We start from the raw sequence: 21,156 nt of genomic DNA, 5'->3' as shown, positions 1-21,156 counted from the left end.
CTACCTGCTGTTTCCCATGAAGCTGATGTAGTTCTTGGAACTGTCATTGGGATTCTTCTTGGCGAGCTTCTTCTTCAGGAAGGACTGCTCGACCTTGAACTTCTTGTCCATGCTGACGAGTTGTTCGGGGAAGTAGCCGTATGTCCTCCTCTTGATCAGCTTCCCCTTCTTGATGTATCCATAGACCCGGCCAGCAACAGCAGCTTCCGTCACGTAAATCTTACGTCCTGAAACAGGCAAAACATCATAGCTGATGATTTTGTTTGGGATTGTTTATTGTTTACCCCATATTAATATTAGCTGTGACAGGCAGAGTGGATTCCATCACTGTACCTGCTTTGAATGAGATCTCATCGTCAGAGCGGGCCGTGAAGGCCTTGACAGCGTACACCTTCACCTTCTGGCCTTGTGTGATGTTTCTAATATCAGTGGCTTTGGGCTGCCCTTGTGCCTGGTCCTCATCAGAGTCGGAATCAGAGTCCGAACCCGCTGAAACAGGAATTAATTCATTTCAGGTTAATTGACGTCATATACAGAATAAAACACTGTTCTACTAGCCTGAGACTAGTAAATGTTTTAGGGCCTGTGAAATGTTGAAGGTGATTGAGATGAGCTCAATAAATCCACAAGCCAGTGTTTTAACTGTAGGTGTATGGGCCTATATAAGATACATGTAGCTACGCGATAAATCGCAAAGAACAAAGAAGAACAAAGTGTGGTTCCTTGCACAATAAAACACTGCTCTATCATGACATTTCTGTAGATTCCAACAAGAGCTTGCAACTTGATGATGTCGTAAATTGGACGATGTTATTTTCGTGAGGGGAGTGTGTTGTGAGTTGTTCTCCATAGATTTAGCTGGGCAACACAGATCAATGCAACGATTGCATTCAAAAGTGGGAGAGATATGACAATTGGTACTTACAGGGAGAAAGGGTACAGATAATCGACGTGAAAATTGTCAGATAATCTGGGAATACCAAACTTAACCCCATAAATGTAACCTCATAAAATGAATTTGTCCGACATTGCCAAGGCCGGGTTCTATTCAGGGAGTCATCATTATTCAATACGGGTAAATGGTTTTAACAGTTTGTACAGTTTTTAGTAAGAGGCTGTGTGTAATGTTGATATCTCATATAAGAAATAAATGCCCCTGTGCCCCTCATGGTTTAATCTCCCTGCAGTATTTTATTGTTTGGTAAACAACTCCCACTTGTCGTCTCTTTCCTAAATACACTTATTTCACCTACAAGATAATACATCTTCAGTTAGCTTTTGAAGAGGATTTCTCACAATTCCAGGCTAGTGACAAAAATGTATTGTTTATAAAGTGTGCCACAGATGTCTAGGTTGAGATTTAAAAGAGACATGTTTATTTTTTTATCATACCCTGCATGATGTATATCTATGTGGTCATTAGTTTTCATATGTTTTGTTCAGTTTAATTGTTCAAATGTACAATGAGACAATGTCACATGAATTTTGTGACAAAATTTTATTTTGTCCTTTCCAGCACTAAAGGTTATTTGAAATGAGACATTACAATTTAATCCATGTAACTGGCCGTCTAATAAATTCAAAGTCAACGGAATATGTATTCCTAATGCCTTGGAGATCTCATAACTGTCTGTGTACTGTTGTTTAAAGCCACTCTCAGCAATATTCCAGCTATATGACGGGTTTCTGGACCAGACAATCCAATGATTGACATCAAAAGCATTAATTCATGCAATTGGAATAAAATGACATGCATCAACCAAGTCAGCGAGTCTGACCACCCAATCCTGTTAGTTGCTCTTTATGACAAGCATAGTCATCCTTTCAGCATTGGTTGCTGAAGACCTATTCTCCCCCAGATCTTCACGGGTCATCGGTGTGCTGACAAATACCTATCAAAAAGTACCTCAGACCTACCCGTGCCTGGCAAACATAATTGTCATGAAGTTGCCTTGTGGTTGCCTTGTGGTTGCCTGGTTTCAACACCTTGATTATCGCACTTTGATATTTTGATCATCAAAACTAATGTCTCATAAAATATCACACTTTGATTTTCTTACAACTAATGAAGTTGTTTTGTATAATACTAATACTAGTAATTAGGGAAATATGAATCTGAAACCTGACATTTTACTTCATGATGAGTCTGTCATCTTGTGAAATACTGTGTTGGTTCTTACAAAACTACCTGGATGAGATCATTGAGGTGGCAACCTAGAGACAAACACTTTGAGGACTGTGTAGCTGTTTTAGTGTTTGTAAAACATCTTTGAGGATGTTTGTAGCACTCTTTCATTACCAACTCAATACTTGCAGAGACCCTTAATTTTCTATCTGGTCTCAAGTGTAAATTCTACTCGAGATTTAACAGGGGCGGTGGGGAAGCCTAGTAGTTCCAGCGTTCACTTGTCACGCCGAAGACCCGGGTTCGATTCCCGACATGGGTACAATGTGTGAAGCCCATTTCTGGTGTCCCCCGCCGTGATATTGCTGGAATATTGCTAAAAGCGGCGTAAAACCATACTCACTCACTCACTCACTCACTCTACTCGAGATTTAACAGGGGCAGTGGGGAAGCCTAGTAGTTCCAGCGTTCACTTGTCACACCATAGCCCGGGTTCCAGTCCCCACATGTGAAGCCCACTGCTGGTGTTCCCCGCTGTGATATTTCTGGAGTATTACCAAACCTGGCATAAAATCGTACTCATTCATAATAGAATGACAATACTTACAGAGGCCTTTATTATTTTCAATGGTTGTCTCCTTCACGATGGGAGCGGTCGTCTGTCTCCTCTCTGTCACAACATTGGGAATCTCCACTTCAGGCAGGTAGGGGACATCTTTTGGATTTGGGGAAGCGAATGCCACATGACGGGAATATCTTGTTGCCTCTGTAAGAAGAATTTGGTTAACAAACATTATTTCAGTCATACCACAGCATCTCACATTAATGTGAGGCAAGTTCAAACTGATGCAAGGTGAAGATGTTTTCTAAGCAGGGATATGCTGCCAACAAACCAAGGGTCATAATCTGAGGTCAATTCTGAGATTCAACCCAACAACCAGCAGATCAGAGCATGACTAAGGGAGACAACTACACAGAGAATTATTCCAGCCATGCATGACTCCCTGAAGAAATTAAGTTTACGTTTAGAACATCCTAGAATATGCAGTGTATTTATATGTACCATTAATACTCTGAACATTTCACAACCATAAGCTTGAATGTACAACCTGGACATGGCTGTGAGTCAGTCTCCAAAGGTGTTCTCCCATCAGGGTAACAGGACACACAATACAACCAGGACATGGCTGTGAGTCAGTCTACCAAGGTGTTCTCCCATCAGGGTACCACGACACACAATACAACCAGGACATGGCTGTCAGTCAGTCTACCAAGGTGTTCTCCCATCAGGGTACCACGACACACAATACAACCAGGACATGGCTGTGAGTCAGTCTACTGAGGTGTTCTCCCATCAGGGTACCACGACACACAATACGACCAGGACATGGCTGTGAGTCAGTCTACCAAGGTGTTCTCCCATCAGGGTACCACGACACACAATACAACCAGGACATGGCTGTGAGTCAGTCTACCAAGGTGATCTCCCATCAGGGTACCACGACACACAATACAACCAGGACATGGCTGTGAGTCAGTCTACCAAGGTGTTCTCCCATCAGGGTACCACGACACACAATACAACCAGGACATGGCTGTCAGTCAGTCTACCAACGTGTTCACCCATTAGGGTACCACGACACACAATACAACCAGGACATGGCTGTGAGTCAGTCTACCAAGGTGTTCTCCCATCAGGGTTACAGGACACACAATACAACCAGGACATGGCTGAGAATCAGTCTACCAAGGTGTTCTCCCATCAGGGTACCACGACACACAATACAACCAGGACATGGCTGTGAGTCAGTCTACCAAGGTGTTCTCCCATCAGGGTACCACGACACACAATGCAACCAGGACGTGGCTGTGAGTCAGTATACCAAGGTGTTCTTCCATTAGGGTACCACGACATACAATACAACCAGGACATGGCTGTCAGTCAGTCTACCAAGGTGTTCCCCCATCAGGGTACCACGACACACAATACAACCAGGACATGGCTGTGAGTCAGTATACCAACGTGTTCTCCCATTAGGGTACCACGACACACAATACAACCAGGACGTGGCTGTGAGTCAGTATACCAAGGTGTTCTTCCATTAGGGTACCACGACATACAATACAACCAGGACATGGCTGTCAGTCAGTCTACCAAGGTGTTCCCCCATTAGGGTACCACGACACACAATACAACCAGGACGTGGCTGTGAGTCTGTATACCAAGGTGTTCTTCCATTAGGGTACCACGACATACAATACAACCAGGACATGGCTGTCAGTCAGTCTACCAAGGTGTTCCCCCATCAGGGTACCACGACACACAATACAACCAGGACATGGCTGTGAGTCAGTATACCAACGTGTTCTCCCATTAGGGTACCACGACATACAATACAACCAGGACATGGCTGTCAGTCAGTCTACCAAGGTGTTCTCCCATCAGGGTACCACGACACACAATACAACCAGGACATGGCTGTCAGTCAGTCTACCAAGGTGTTCTCCCATCAGGGTACCATGACACACAATACAACCAGGACATGGCTGTGAGTCAGTACCAAGGTGTTCTCCCATCAGGGTACCACGACACACAATACAACCAGGACATGGCTGTGAGTCAGTGTACCAAGGTGTTCTCCCATCAGGGTACCACGACACACAATACAACCAGGACATGGCTGTGAGTCAGTCTACCAAGGTGTTCTCCCATCAGGGTACCACGACACACAATACAACCAGGCTGTGAGTCAGTCTACCAAGGTGTTCTCCCACCAGGGTACCACGACACACAATACAACCAGGACATGGCTGTGAGTCAGTGTACCAAGGTGTTCTCCCATCAGGGTACCACGACATACAATACAACCAGGACATGGCTGTCAGTCAGTCTACCAAGGTGTTCTCCCATCAGGGTACCACGACATACAATACAACCAGGACATGGCTGTCAGTCAGTCTACCAAGGTGTTCTCCCATCAGGGTACCACAACACACAATAAACCAGGACATGGCTGTGAGTCAGTCTACCAAGGTGTTCTCCCATCAGGGTACCACGACACACAATACAACCAGGACATGGCTGTCAGTCAGTCTACCAAGGTGTTCTCCCATCAGGGTACCACGACACACAATACAACCAGGCTGTGAGTCAGTCTACCAAGGTGTTCTCCCATCAGGGTACCACGACACACAATACAACAGAGACATGGCTGTGAGTCAGTCTACCAAGGTGTTCTCCCATCAGGGTAACAGGACACACAATACAACCAGGACATGGCTGTGAGTCAGTGTACCAAGGTGTTCTCACATCAGGGTACCACGACACACAATACAACCAGGACATGGCTGTGAGTCAGTGTACCAAGGTGTTCTCCCATCAGGGTACCACGACACACAATACAACCAGGACATGGCTGTGAGTCAGTGTACCAAGGTGTTCTCCCATCAGGGTACCACGACACACAATACAACCAGGACGTGGCTGTGAGTCAGTCTACCAAGGTGTTCTCCCATCAGGGTACCATGACACACAATACAACCAGGACATGGCTGTCAGTCAGTACCAAGGTGTTCTCCCTTCAGGGTACCACGACACACAATACGACCAGGACATGGCTGTGAGTCAGTCTACTGAGGTGTTCTCCCACCAGGGTACCACGACACACAATACAACCAGGACATGGCTGTGAGTCAGTCTACCAAGGTGTTCTCCCACCAGGGTACCACGACACACAATACAACACCCCTGAAATGGCAGGGATAGTGTGCATGACACAGAACACACATGGCCATCATTCTTCCAAGTTGGCCTTCTGTACCATGATACAGAGGTGTTATAAGTATCATAATGTGACAGTGTTCTTGACTACCTAATCCACACAGTAAGATAAAATCATTGGTACCAGGAAGCCCTTTAATAGGACCATCAAAATATATCCAGTCATCTGTAGTTAGAGACATGCGGAGTGCAGAAAAATTAGACCAAAGGGCCAAAAGGGTTAAAGATACATTATCTAGTATGAATTCCGGCGGGCTTGTACAAATTTCCCAATTGTTTATTTACCCAGGTTAGTAAAGTTTTTGAGTTTAGTTCAAACCCTGAAAAGTATATCCATACAAAACATATCCACTTGGAGACAAGCAGGTGCCAGCATATAAAACCAATCTACCAGGAACATAAACATACATCATCTAAAACACTACATTGTGTCAATGGAGTTGGAGTCAATAAGTTGCAGAACTCACTTGGCTTCTCAGTGTCACCATCTACTGTGGTCTGTACAAACACGGCTGTGCTGTCTTTGGCTGGCAGGACTTGCCTGTAACACACACACATCACTGTCTGGAGAGGTCACACACATCACTGTCTAGAGAGGTCACACACATCACTGTCTAGAGAGGTCACACACATCACTGTCTAGAGAGCCCACACACATCACTGTCTAGAGAGGTCACACACATCACTGTCTAGAGAGCTCACACACATCACTGTCTAGAGAGCTCACACACATCACTGTCTAGTGAGCTCACACACATCACTGTCTAGAGGGGTCACACACATCACTGTCTAGAGAGCTCACACACATCACTGTCTAGAGAGCTCACACACATCACTGTCTAGTGAGCTCACACACATCACTGTCTAGAGGGGTCACACACATCACTGTCTAGAGAGCTCACACACACCACAGTCTAGAGAGCTCCGCACACATCACTGTCTAGTGAGCTCACACACATTCCTGTCTAGAGAGCTCCCACACATCACTATCTAGAGAGGTCACACACATCACTGTCTAGAGAGCTCCCACACATCACTGTCTAGAGAGCTCACACACATCACTGTCTAGTGAGCTCACACATCACTGTCTAGAGGGGTCACACACATCACTGTCTAGAGAGCTCACACAGATCACTGTCTAGAGAGCTCACACACATCACTGTCTGGAGAGCTCACACACATCACTGTCTAGTGAGCTCACACACATCACTGTCTAGAGGGGTCACACACATCACTGTCTAGAGAGCTCACACACACCACAGTCTAGAGAGCTCCGCACACATCACTGTCTAGTGAGCTCACACACATTTCTGTCTAGAGAGCTCCCACACATCACTGTCTAGAGAGGTCACACACATCACTGTCTAGAGAACTCCCACACATCACTGTCTAGAGAGCTCCCACACATCACTGTCTAGTGAGCTCACACATCACTGTCTAGAGGGGTCACACACATCACTGTCTAGAGAGCTCACACAGATCACTGTCTAGAGAGCTCACACACACCACAGTCTAGAGAGCTCCGCACACATCACTGTCTAGTGAGCTCACACACATTCCTGTCTAGATAGCTCCCACACATCACTGTCTAGAGAGCTCCCACACATCACTGTCTAGAGAGCTCACACACATCACTGTCTAGTGAGCTCACACATCACTGTCTAGAGGGGTCACACACATCACTGTCTAGAGAGCTAATACAGATCACTGTCTAGAGAGGTCACACACATCACTGTCTAGAGAGCTAATACACATCACTGTCTAGAGAGTTCACATAACCCAGACACATGTAACAAACACATCACTGTCTAGCGAGCTCGCATAACTCATAAACACTCGTAACACACACATCACTGTCTAAAGAGCTCATATAAATCAGACACACACAGTCTTGAGTCAACTACCATAGTAAGAAATCCTTTTTGAAGCAATCCAATACTTTCATGGCAAAGTTGAGCCAAATACTTGTAATGACCAGCTGCTGATCATTAGTGTTTGTTATCATTATTATCATGATCAGTATAGTTAGAGAAGGAACTTACACAATGTCAGTCTCAGCAGATGAGTCTACTTTAGCTTTCTTTTGAGAAGAATCCTTATCTTCTGCCTTCTTCTCAGCCGACACTTCAGATGGGTGAAGCTGTATCAATACAAAATAAACAGGTTACACAGGTTAAATCATCAACACCCACCCATATTTTCAGCATGTATCCCTCACCCCAAACCACCCACCCCCATCCTCCAACATGTTTCCCCAGACACACAACACCCATCCCATCCTTCGGCATGTTTACCCAGACACACAACACCCACCCCATGCATACTTCCACATGTTTCCCCAGATACACAACACTCCATCCTTCGTCATGTTTCCCCAGACTCACAACACCCACCCCATGCATACTCCCACATGTTTCCCTAGACACACAACACCCACCCCATGCATACTCCCACATGTTTCCCTAGACACACAACACCCACCCCATGCATACTCCCACATGTTTCCCTAGACACACAACACCCACCCCATGCATACTCCCACATGTTTCCCTAGACACACAACACCCACCCCATGCATACTCCCACATGTTTCCCTAGACTCACAACACCCACCCCATGCATACTCCCACATGTTTCCCTAGACTCACAACACCCACCCCATGCATACTCCCACATGTTTCCCTAGACTCACAACACCCACCCCATGCATACTCCCACATGTTTCCCTAGACACACAACACCCACCCCATGCATACTCCCACATGTTTCCCTAGACTCACAACACCCACCCCATGCATACTCCCACATGTTTCCCTAGACTCACAACACCCACCCCATGCATACTCCCACATGTTTCCCTAGACTCACAACACCCACCCCATGCATACTCCCACATGTTTCCCTAGACTCACAACACCCACCCCATGCATACTCCCACATGTTTCCCTAGACTCACAACACCCACCCCATGCATACTCCCACATGTTTCCCTAGACTCACAACACCCACCCCATGCATACTCCCACATGTTTCCCTAGACTCACAACACCCACCCCATGCATACTCCCACATGTTTCCCTAGACTCACAACACCCACCCCATGCATACTCCCACATGTTTCCCTAGATTCACAACACCCCATACTTCCACATGTTTCCCCAAACAATACAGTGGCCATGTAGTTCTACTCACCTCTTCTATAGGGAACTTATGTTGATACAGATAGAACACATTGTAGAGGTAGATTTCTTTCTGTAAGTTGTACTGCTCAAGACGGGATATTCCTTCATCAAACAATGGCACCAGTACCTCGTTCCTGGAGTTAGAAATGCTTTCATAATATTGTGGATGACAGTGGGAGCAGTGACCCACGTTATGTGAATATGATGCTCCTCAGATCAGCTAATGCTGGACGTGACCCAATCTCATTAAAATCAGATCTTAGTTCTAGCTATCGCTAAACAAAGATCTGAGGACATCCCATTACGAGTCACGTCAGAAGACCTTTCATCCAACCAGTCAAAGCGTCGCATACCAGATCATGGAAGTGACAGTCGGAATGTGTTTTCTAATCATACAACCTTGAAAACGTTAACACAAGTTATTCCGAACAAGAGTTACGACCAGTGCGACTGATTCTGTCAAAATTATCGTCTATCTCTCACTTCCGTGAGACAAACATTTGAACGGAGGAGACGCTGCACAGTACATGGGAAGCACTGCCAAACAATCTCAACCATATATTAGACATTACAGAATGTTCGTTTGTTCAGTTTTCAAAATTTTAATGGACAACTGTGTCAACCTATTTTTCAAGCGTAGTCTGAAATGGAAGCTGCCATGTTGAAACGGGTGCAGTAAAGCTCGAGAAAGCTGCTTTATAATTGGCTGATGTTGACTTAGTCATTACAGTGGTTGGTCAAAGTTTACAAAAGGTCGTTCTAACGTGACCCGTAATGGGATGTCCTCAGATCTTTGCTCAGCGGCAGCGAGAACTTAGATCTTATTTTAATGAGATTCGACGTGACACATCCATGTACTCATGACACAATGAATCCAATTCTAGTTTACCCTCATAATAGACAGGGTATGTTAGGACAAATTTTAACAGAATCTCAACAGGGTAACCCCAATAGTTGACATCAATACTACAGGTACTCTAAGTGTCAAACACAACTGATCAAACTGTTATGTGTTGTACAAGGCCCACTGCCACTTCATTTATTCAAGTCAAAATATCATATGATATTACCTGTTTTCTACAGGCACAACAAAATAAAAAAAACAATTCCAGTAAATGCTTTAACACTTTGATTGTATTCAAAACAAACTACTTAGAAGTGACATGTGAGCATCCATTCAGTACATGAAAATTTTGATAGCAGACTACAATGAGAGTTGCAGTTCCTACGACTGCAATCATCTGAACCTAGGCAATAGTGGGCGAGAAATTTGCATTGTGAGAAAGAAATCAAAACATTAGAATGCAATTGCAAAATACTTTCAATAGTGACCCCTAACTTAGTAAGTAGAACAAACTGGTGAATGTGAATGTAAATGCAAATATGAACGTTAATGTTAACGTGAACATGAATCTTATGTAAATATGAATGTGAATGTGAACATGAATGTGAATGTAAATATGAACGTAAATGTGAATGTGTATGTGAAAGTGAATGTAATGTGAATGCAATCTAAATATGAAAGCGAATGTAATGTAAATATGAAAGTGAATGTCAATGTGAATGTAAATATGAAAGTGAATGTCAATGTGAATGTCAATATGAAAGTGAATGTCAATGTGAATGTAATGTAAATATGAAAGTGAATGTCAATGTGAATGTAATGTAAATATGAAAGTAAATGTCAATGTGAATGTAATGTAACTATGAAAGTTAATATCAATGTGAATGTAATGTAAATATGAAAGTGAATGTCAACGTCAATGTGAATGTAATGTAAATATGAAAGTGAATGTCAATGTCAATATGAATGTAAATATGAAAGTGAATGTCAATGTGAATGTCAATATGAAAGTGAATGTCAATGTGAATGTAATGTAACTATGAAAGTTAATATCAATGTGAATGTAATGTAAATATGAAAGTGAATGTCAATGTGAATGTAATGTAAATATGAAAGTAAATGTCAATGTGAATGTAATGTAAATATGAAAGTGAATATCAATGTGAATGTAAATATGAAAGTAAATGTCAATGTGAATGTAATGTAAATATGAAAGTAAATGTCAATGTGAATGTAATGTAACTATGAAAGTTAATATCAATGTGAATGTAATGTAAATATGAAAGTGAATGTCAATGTGAATGTAATGTAAATAGGAAAGTGAATGTCAATGTGAATGTAATGTAAATAGGAAAGTGAATGTCAATGTGAATGTAAATATGAAAGTGAATATCAATGTGAATGTAATGTAAATATGAAAGTGAATATCAATGTGAATGTAATGTAAATATGAAAGTGAATGTCAATGTGAACGTAATGTAACTATGAAAGTGAATGTCAATGTGAAGGTAAATATGAAAGTGAATGTCAATGTGAACATTATGTAAATATGAAAGTGAACGTTATGTAAATATGAAAGTGAATGTCAATGTGAACGTTATGTAAATATGAAAGTGAATGTCAATGTGAATGTAATGTAAATATGAAAGTGAATGTAAATGTCAATGTGAATATAAATGTGAAAGTGAATGTATACATGAACGTGCACGTGCACGTGAATGTGAATGTGAGTGTAAATGGAATGTGAATGTGCCATGTGCCAATATCTACCTCTTGGTTTCTACTGATTTACTGCTTTGCATCATTGAAGTCATCACACTCTGCAGGTTTTGAAGGCGTGCCCTCTCATAAGCATCAGAATCATTCTGGAATCTTTTCATTTCCTGAAATAGGGAAAAACATCATTTTGCTAGTTGTTAATAAAACAATGAAACACAACCTAACATCTGATTGTATTCCTCTACAATTTCAACCTGCCTTGTAACAATGAGATGAGGGCAATGTTATGCAAATGTAACCATCTACCTGGTATCACTACACAGATCGTGTAGAAATATCATATAGGCACTGTAATAATACCAGGACAAGTGCCTACTTCTATGAAAGTCGTTCGTGTCGAGTTTTCCTCTTGCAGTTTTTGTCTGTAGGACGTCTTGGCCCCATCAACGTCAGCCTCCAGTTTCCTCCAGTGAGCCAAGAGTTCCCGGAAGTTGGTGTGAGGGTCCTGGCTAATTTGGGCTGCATCCATCTGAGGCTTGAAGTGAACCATCTTGTCCTTGGTCAGGAAAAAGTCCTGTGAACACAGAAAACAGAGTAATGAACATTTCATAACAGACACCATCATTTGTTTGTTTGTTTATTGTTGAACGCTGCACTCAGCAATATTCAAGCTATATGACGGCGGTCTGTAAATAATCGAGTCATCCAGTGATTGTCATCAATAGCATCGATCCACGCAATTTGGATACCATGACATGCATCAACCAACTCAGTGAGTCTGACCACCCGATCCCATTAGTCGCCTCTTACGACAAGCATAGTCGCCTTTCAAGGCAAGCATGGGTTGCTGAAGACCTATGTAAATATGAATCTACATGGGCCAAAGACACCATCAGATCAGCAACAACTCTACAAGTGAGTAGAGGATAAATGTTGCTAACGCCCTATGCCAGTTATATCATGACCACCAGTCAATAACTGAACCTGTCAGTCAGGGAGGCCAAGGGTTAATAGCATGAACAATGATCCACTCCATCAACAGATGCTGACCCACATTGAGCTAGGTCACACATTGCAACCACCTGATCCTCAGAAGTACTGATCACCATGTGATCACCTCACACAGGTCACGTATCGCGCAAAGTGAAGCATATGTGGATGCTTTCATGATCATGTTCAGCAGCCTGACTCCTGACAGTTTCAAGGACATTGGTCCTGCCCCACACTGAAGCACATGTAGCACATGTGATGTATTCTTCTGCAAGTGACTTTCATCAAAATATGCTACCCAGCAGATAATGGGTACCCGGTAGGATGAGATGGTAACGTCAGTGTTAAACATGTTAAAACCTCCTAGCACCTGAAAGGACAGTTGGTTTGTACACTTCCCAGAGGGATGAGAATGATAACTTGCAGATAATATACATAGAAAAATACTGATGTTCATAACCCGAGTTTGGGCAGAGATCAAGGGAATACCTTGAACTGACCTATACAATCATTGCTAGACTTTGTTCGGGTATTTTGTAATATAGGTAACAAGCCAGTCTCAACACTGTGATTCTCTCCCCTCAGAATATGCTGAGTGAATGGAAGGGATAGGAAGCAAGACTTTTGACATTAAAGTACTTGGGAGCAATAATCCATGTTTCCACCTAGCTGCAAAAGTCCAGTAAAAAATCACCTCTTTCAGCTGGTCAATCTCCTTCTCCAGCTTAACCTGTCTCTTCCTTGTCTTTTCATAGAGATGCTGAGTGGCCTTCCTTGTAGCATGTTCAGAGTCGATGTAGCTGAGATGAAGATGGAGATGAAGACCATTAACGGATGATGAACACTTCACCATCTGAATTTCTTCCAAACTTGTTAATTTGTCACATACATGTTTTAACATGGGGCTTTCTTTTCCCAATTTAAAATATGAATAGATTTTCATGTCAGTCAGCAATATCACAGTAAAATTACATGGGAAGATAACCCTCACTCCAGAGTCTAAAAGGATTAATACTTCAGCCTAGATTAAATTTCATTTTTGAACAGTTTCCCCTATATTTGCTGAGAGAAAAAGATCAAATGTTTTCCCTGATTATAGCACAGTTGTCTTGACAACAATGAGGTATGGATCAACTAAAACACAAACAGTCTCAACCCAAAAGCTCAACATCTATCCTACAGCTTATTTATAATGAGACAGTATTTCTTGACTATAGTGCACACCGCAGCATAATGTGCAACCGTATCTAAGGGATGCAGTATTTTGGAGAAAAATACAGATTCTGTCTCACTTCAGGTGCAGTCATGACATGAAATATGAAATTTGCAATAAAACATCCCCAGAAATGAATTACCATTTCCTTCTGCTTGGCATTGTTTTATATGCAGAGATTAAGATTACCATCCATATTGGCTCGTATAAGCCAGAAACACATTTTCTCCCAGATCTACCAGTGACTGTTAAAAAATACCCAAAAATATAACTTGAAAGAATTTTGATGCAATGATCAAAGGAAATTGTATCTGAAACTATTTTTTTACCAGGAATAATATATTCCAGTATCATGTTATTTTAGCTGTAGCTTTTACTGTATATATTTAAAATGATACTTACTTCTGAAGGCTCCTGAGGGGACCATCCTGGCCATACATGGAGTTTAATAATTTGTTATGCAGATCATGCTTTTCCTTGTAAGTGGCCATCCAGATTTTCATGAGAGCATTGACTTCATCATATGCCAAGTTGCTACCTGCATGTACACAACCAGATTCAGCAAATCTCTTAATATAAGTATGACACAGTTGAACCAATCAACTCAAATCGAAAGGGTGCACGGGAATCACGCACGCACGAATGCGGTGTTAGCGTTGGGCGTCTCAACGTGCATGATTCCCGTGCACCCTGTCGAGTTGAGTGGATGCAGGGGTAGCATTATGCAGATGGCTGTTTCAATGAATCACCCGTGACGAACAGGTCTGGTTGTTGATGAAATATAGTGATAGCTAAATAGACAGATTTTTTATTCATGCACCGATTGTCTTTAAATGTAATATCCAGTTATGTATGACTGTTTAATAATCTCATACCAACCTTGACTGGAGTAGGTCCAATAGTTTTTCAGATATTGTAGTAAACGTCGGTACCTTAAATTACCTTCCAGACTATAGCTGAGGACACCTCGTCAGTATATATCTTGATATGAGTGATAAGTAAGGTCTACACAAAGCAAACACTTACCAATCTTGGTTAGGGCTCTATCCTTCCACTTTAATACGAACTCATCGTAGATTTGGCCAACTTTCTTCTCCATTTTTGCATGGTCCTTAAGAAGGTTAAGGAGATTAACCATTGAACTGAAAATATAGGAAAAACAACTGATTTGAAGGTAACATTTAGAAGTTAATACTATAGAGAAGAATAATTCTAATTCCGAAAAGATTGCACAATCTGTAAGTAAGGTGAGTCAGCCAATCGGAACTTGTCTTGTGTCTCAATTTGTTCATGAACACTACTAATCGTAAGGTCCCTCACCATCTCATGGCTTTATGTGTTGGTGTGATCGTTCACTTGACTAGTCCTCGACTTGACAAGTCCCCACCTACCAAACATTGGACGCCGATTTGACCAGAACAGGAAAAAAAACTATGTATTGAGATGGTAGTTTTATTTATAATGAATCTCAAAATATGGCCCATATACTGTAAATTGTGAAATTAATGCGTCCCCAAAAGAATGCGCCACTGACCCCTAGCCAAAAATGTGACTCAATATGAATGCGACACCCCCCCTCTCAAGAAATCAGTGGATCTATAAGTAAAGAAAATGTCTTCTGTCAGGTATACAGGAGAATCCTCACCTTAATCCAACCTGACCTTAATCCAATCAAAATTTCAAAATTACTATATAAGCAACCCCTAATGCCCCCCTCCTGGGTTGCACAAACTCACTTTTCCCCTTTTCGGAAACACATTAAATGGCGTGGCCGGGCCCGTGTGCGACATACGCTTGCAGTCGGAAAGTGCACGTTAAATCTCCAATATAAGTAAGTAAGTAAGTACTAGTATTCAGTCATGTTAAAGTACATCACGGTCACCAAGAAGCTCCCTTCTGTGCCTGATCTGCCTGGTCTGCCTGATCCAGCAAAGGTATCGACCCCAGAGAAAGCTGCCAGTATCATAACATGTCCAAGGTGGAAAGGTCACAGAGGAGTACGACAGCGTGAGACCTTTAAGAGTTTCCGTGAGAAACAGTTAGACCCAGTCTTTCCATATTTTCACTTTATACATATACTGTAAATCTTGAAATTAATGCGAGCGAGAACTAAATGTGAAAAATTCAAGTGTTTTTAGCTCACATTTATTAACTTCTAATTTATGTCTCCAAAATGACATTGATTTTGAGTCACATTTTTGGCTAGGGTTCAGCAGTCATATTAATTTGGAGACGCATTAATTTCCAGATTTCCAGTACAGGGGTGGCTCATGTAACTGGAAGTGAACACAACAGGAACTAGGGCTGTTACGATTCACTCGCGTATTCGGTGAATCGAACCGTAACCATTCATGAATTGAATTCGTTATTCATGGCCACTGGAGTCGAATATTTATGAATATGCAATCATGTGTATTTACATACCCTGTACCTAAAAATATCCATAAGAACATATTATATACATAGATTTCTTTCAATAACAACACTCTTATAATATTTAATTTAACAGTATTGTGGTCACTGGTCATTGTCGCATTTGAGCAGATACGAGTACCTAGATAAGTGCAGTATATAAAAGTATAATATATTAATAATTATCAAACCATGTCAAATAATTTATGTTGTTATTGTTTCACCGACTATAATAATAATAAATCAACTGCTGACTTGTTATTGTATTTTTGAATTAATATTCGTATTTGTTACCCTATATTCGTGATATGAATCGTATTCGCCTCACAGTGTATTCGTTGCAGCCCTAATAGGAACACTGTCTCTTTACTTCAATCAGCACACTTTACTTCAACTCATGACATTGACTTAAAAGTAGATGCATGGTGCTTACCACAAATGACTTTAAAATTTATCAGATTGATTTCTCAATTAAGCTTTAAATATGTTCCTTATGTAATAAATACATACCTCCTTCGCAAAAAAGGGATAAATTTGGAAATGATTTTCAATTAAAAAATTGATATTTGGTATTACTTGTAAACATCACTGAACGCTTGTTCACGAAGTTGTCATGTAAACACACGCTGTCTCAGGTATATCACAGATTTCAGTGCCACAGCTGTATGTACGAGAGAGTGAGTTTAGTTTATCGCCTGTTTGAACAGTATTTCATATAAACCATAGTAGTGTGTCAGCTTGTTGAGGAAGGAAAGTCTGTTTCGGAAAGTAAAAAGTCATGCAGATCTTGGTGCACACATGCATTATACCGGACGCCTATCCTCCACGTTTGTGTGATGCTACTAATAAAGCCGCAATTATTTTTTTTTAAAATAGGGCGATAAAGCTCAAAATAAGCAGAAAAAATTTACCCTGCTTGCATTTGTAAGGTTTAATATGGTTTAACCTTGAAATTGAATATCAAAGTGATGCATAAACGTCGAAAATTGGACAGCAACATCGAAAAAGTACTCGAAAATAGAAGTTCCATAAAGGTGTTTGACAACCTCATCATTTACATCCGTTAGAGACACATTTCAGTGAACATGTTATATTTTACTTTGGTAATTAAACATTACATTTACTAAGGAAAGCATTTTATTCAAGTTGTTGAGTGGGGGGACAAGCCCCCAAACCCCATTATTTTAGCAAGGCGACAAATATGGCGTCTGAAAAACTGTTACTAAGGAATGAGCTTGTCAGATTCACTTATCAAAATTGTAGGTGTCTGGTTCAATGCATTCTTGGCCTATGTTTAGAATACAGTACAACAAACTTTGACAAACTGTGACAATACCCTATGACATAAATATAGAATACTAAACGAGCTCCCGTGTAATACCAATTTTATGAAACAAGTGAATAGTTGTGGTATCCGACGAGCAAAAGAATTATGCTGCTGAGTGTCAATAGGCTGACACCTACATGACCCACGGCATAATCCAATTGAGTTCAACATAATAATACTTCAAACACGTCAAAAGTTGAAACGTATGAATTTAATACCATTCAACGGTCTACCTTCAGAATTCAGGCGTCCGTTCCACAAAACTATCGTAGCGCTAAGGTTATCGCAACTCACATACTTTAACCTAGACCAACGACTGTCGTTGCACTACAGTACGATCGCCTTGTGGAATGGGGCCTTGCACCTCAAAGTTTACAATAACGTCACAGTACCCGATGACGTAATTTGTGGAATACTGTTGCAAGATCCACCGGCGAAACAATGTCATGTGACATCAGCCTAGCAACAAGGTTGCGGGGGTCATCGAGTGTCCATAAGCTCCTCTCAGTAATCTATCATCTCCATCCGCAATGTCGTTGAATAAGCCAAGGGATGTCGAGAGCTTTCAATATTTGTACGTAAAACATGTTCCGAGAGTACATACGCACACGTTTTGTATTACACATTGTGTAATACAGCTGTATGTTTATTAAACGGGTGATCTCTTCACGGGCAAGTAATAATTTGTTGTATTTTGTTGCCAGCACAAACAATGCCCTGTGATGTCAGGGGTCATCGAGTGTGCTTGAGCTCCTCCAAGTGATCTATCATCACTACACGCAATGTCATTGAATACACCCAGTGATGTTGAGAGTTTTGAATATTTGTTTACTAAATATAGCCTTTGGCGATGCATTTTATTGAAAGCACTAGTTTATGAAAGCACTTTTATTTTCATTATATATTTCATTTTCTTTTTTTCGTAATTCATGTGGCTAAATGATTAGAAATGGGAACTAATATACATATATTATTTTATCTATTCATTAATTTTCATTATCATGCACAGGAATGCAGTTTATAAGGTATCGTATTCGATGTAATGAAAAAATGGTAGAAAAAACAGAGTTGAAAGATAAATTTGGTGGTTTATGCTGACAGACTGAAATGTTTATATGCGACAGATATATTTTTTCTGAATTTAATTGCCCATAATTGAGAATGCAAATAACACACGAGTGCGTATTATACGCGAATAAATAAGTCTTGTGTACATTGATCAATCGGAAGGGGTGCTAAATGGGATTTTTCACAAGCCAATATATTAGCAAATATCGCAGTGGGCGCTTATTAGAGCGGGGCGCTTATTACGTAGAATACGGTATATTATATCGGTGCTGAACACATCCAAATGTCACCAGTGTTAGGGTAGGTTACCCTGAACTCTATCCTTAGCCCTTGGATCCCCTTTACGATCAATCACACCTTTACAATCATTAGGGTTAGGTTCCCGTTTAGTGGCTATTAGATTACCCTAACTCATATTTAGCCCTTTCATCCCCTTTACGATAGATCTATCAACCCTAGCTTTACAATCATGAGGGTTAAGTACCTGCTTTGTGGCTATTATAGATTCTACAGCGGCTCCTAATATTCTTCACACAAAAACATGGAGAAAAAAGGATGAAATGATTTAGTGGCCAATATTTTGGCAACTGGAAACTGTCCTGGAACATTCACACAAGCCACTTTCACCCGATCATTTATTCAGGATTGTTTCAAAAGCAAACTCATCCTTGTGTCATCACAAGTCATGCTTCTGTTTTGCCATGTGCTGTTTTCAGTTCGTGTCATATCGGCTCATTCCTCACCACTCTTGTAGTTGTAGATTACGGAATGGGATGTCACGAGTGTTCCAAATGGCATCGGAATCACTCGAAAGTGTCCATAGACTTAAGTCACGAGACACCATGCCTACCCGTACCCTTTGTAAGTATCTGTCACCTATTCAACCCTTTTCGTTTAGATCCGTAACGTTGTAGGCATGACTAGGCAATATGCACTTAGTTTCACAGTGTGGACATAGCTCAGTCGGATAGCTGCTGGGTTGAAAATCCGGAGGTCTCGAGTTCACGTCCGATGGATTCTCACAAAGCTGGTTGCTTGTCTTTGAGACACATGACCTACGGCAGAGATCGTCCACACGAGTAGTTGACTAGTTGTGGTACTGTATTCTAAAGGTGCTCCCATTCTTGCCCAGATCTGAGACGTTTACCACTCGGATGAAACTCTGGAGCAATTTTATTTAATCGGTCGAATATGGGAAATTAACTCATGATCATGGTTTCCTGCAGGCTCATGTTGCACAACTCAGCAAAGTGAATAGGTCCCCCTTGCCCCCTGTGTCTACATGAAGCATAGGTGTACATTTAGATTATTTACCAGGGTGTCGGATATCATCAACCATAGAACAGAATCAGGGAGGTTTTTAGTCAGTTGAGATATCATATCCTACTGCTATGAACTCCAAAAAACTGGATATATTTCAAGAAAAGGTTTTCAGTATCTCAAAATTCGCAGATGCCTCATCTACCCCTTTAGGGTCATCTCTGGCCCCTAGCTTGTAGAGGTTGTAGATAGTTTTGTCAGGCTTAAATAATGATAGGATAGGTTACACCAACTTTATCCTAAACAGGGCTGGGGCGAGTCCAAATACTACCCTGGCACACAACCCCCTATTACCCTACCTAGATACCCGCTGTAAATCTTAAGAGATGGGTAGGCCTACAAAATGTCCGATTGAGACTTGTTTGACTGTAGCCCTGGCAGACTGTATTTAAATACACGTATATAGAACAATCTGGTCATGCATACTGAAGTTGACTGAAGCCTTATCTTTATTAAAACACATGACAGAAGGAATACCAACATTAGTAGCTTGTGGGTAATCATGCAGTTCCAGATATTTTTGTCATTAAACAATATATCACGCGACTAACCACGGGTCCGGGTAGTCCTGTGGGTACCAGGGTCGTACTCAGTACCCACCCGACCCAAATATTAGAGTTATCCTTCCAAATCTAATCCTAAAAAGCAATTGGATCCTTGAATTGAAATGGAGGCAAACATATTCTATATAGGCTCTGCTACTTGATACTAAAGTATCTATACAACCTCTATAAAAGTACACATCCTACTTGCAGAGTAATAGAGCTGCCATATCTCAACTCAAAAGCGACACTTCCGATTCAGAGGGCAGCAAGTCAAGATCAGGGGTCAAGGTCTAGTTGATTTCATTTAAAATTACTTCCATGTATATATTTACCTTTGTCCACGTGTAAATCTTTGAAGCGATGCTTCTGTCGACGCTTGGCAGGATTTAGGCAGTTCCATATCTCGATCGGCCTGAGCTATGTTTGATTTTTCCGCGCTTTGCGACTCCTAATCCTTTCCTTTCAGACTCCTCCGGGATAATAGCCGTCGCTAGGGCGCGTCACTGAAGACGGGCATTTTGATTGGCTGAACCCTGCTCCTCGCATCGATAGTGATGACGCAAATGGTAACACGCGCTGTAATGGAGCTTAGGGAAAGAACCCTCTATAACAAGTTACCTGGTACTCCAT

The 21,156-nt window shown here is 41.4% G+C and overlaps 1 protein-coding gene across 1 annotated transcript; it reads right to left on the bottom strand.

Annotated features, from left to right (window-relative positions):
- On the bottom strand, nt 1-21,156 carry LOC139461556 (protein kinase C and casein kinase substrate in neurons 2 protein-like). The gene is made up of 13 exons (XM_071243037.1): nt 21,145-21,156; nt 20,859-20,974; nt 14,881-14,996; nt 14,257-14,392; nt 13,336-13,441; nt 12,028-12,225; nt 11,703-11,815; nt 9,099-9,222; nt 7,949-8,046; nt 6,374-6,447; nt 2,733-2,891; nt 334-489; nt 1-227 (listed from the first exon to the last, which is right to left on the bottom strand). Exons 1-13 carry the CDS (start codon nt 21,154-21,156, stop codon nt 1-3), a joined length of 1,635 nt encoding a protein of 544 aa, XP_071099138.1.

Source organism: Haliotis cracherodii, unplaced genomic scaffold, assembly GCF_022045235.1.
Source record: "Haliotis cracherodii isolate W230 unplaced genomic scaffold, xgHalCrac1.p SCAF_15, whole genome shotgun sequence".
Taxonomy (NCBI): Eukaryota; Metazoa; Mollusca; class Gastropoda; order Lepetellida; family Haliotidae; genus Haliotis; species Haliotis cracherodii.
The sequence above is the reverse complement of the archived record's forward strand: the minus strand, read 5'-3'. Positions and strand labels throughout refer to the sequence as shown.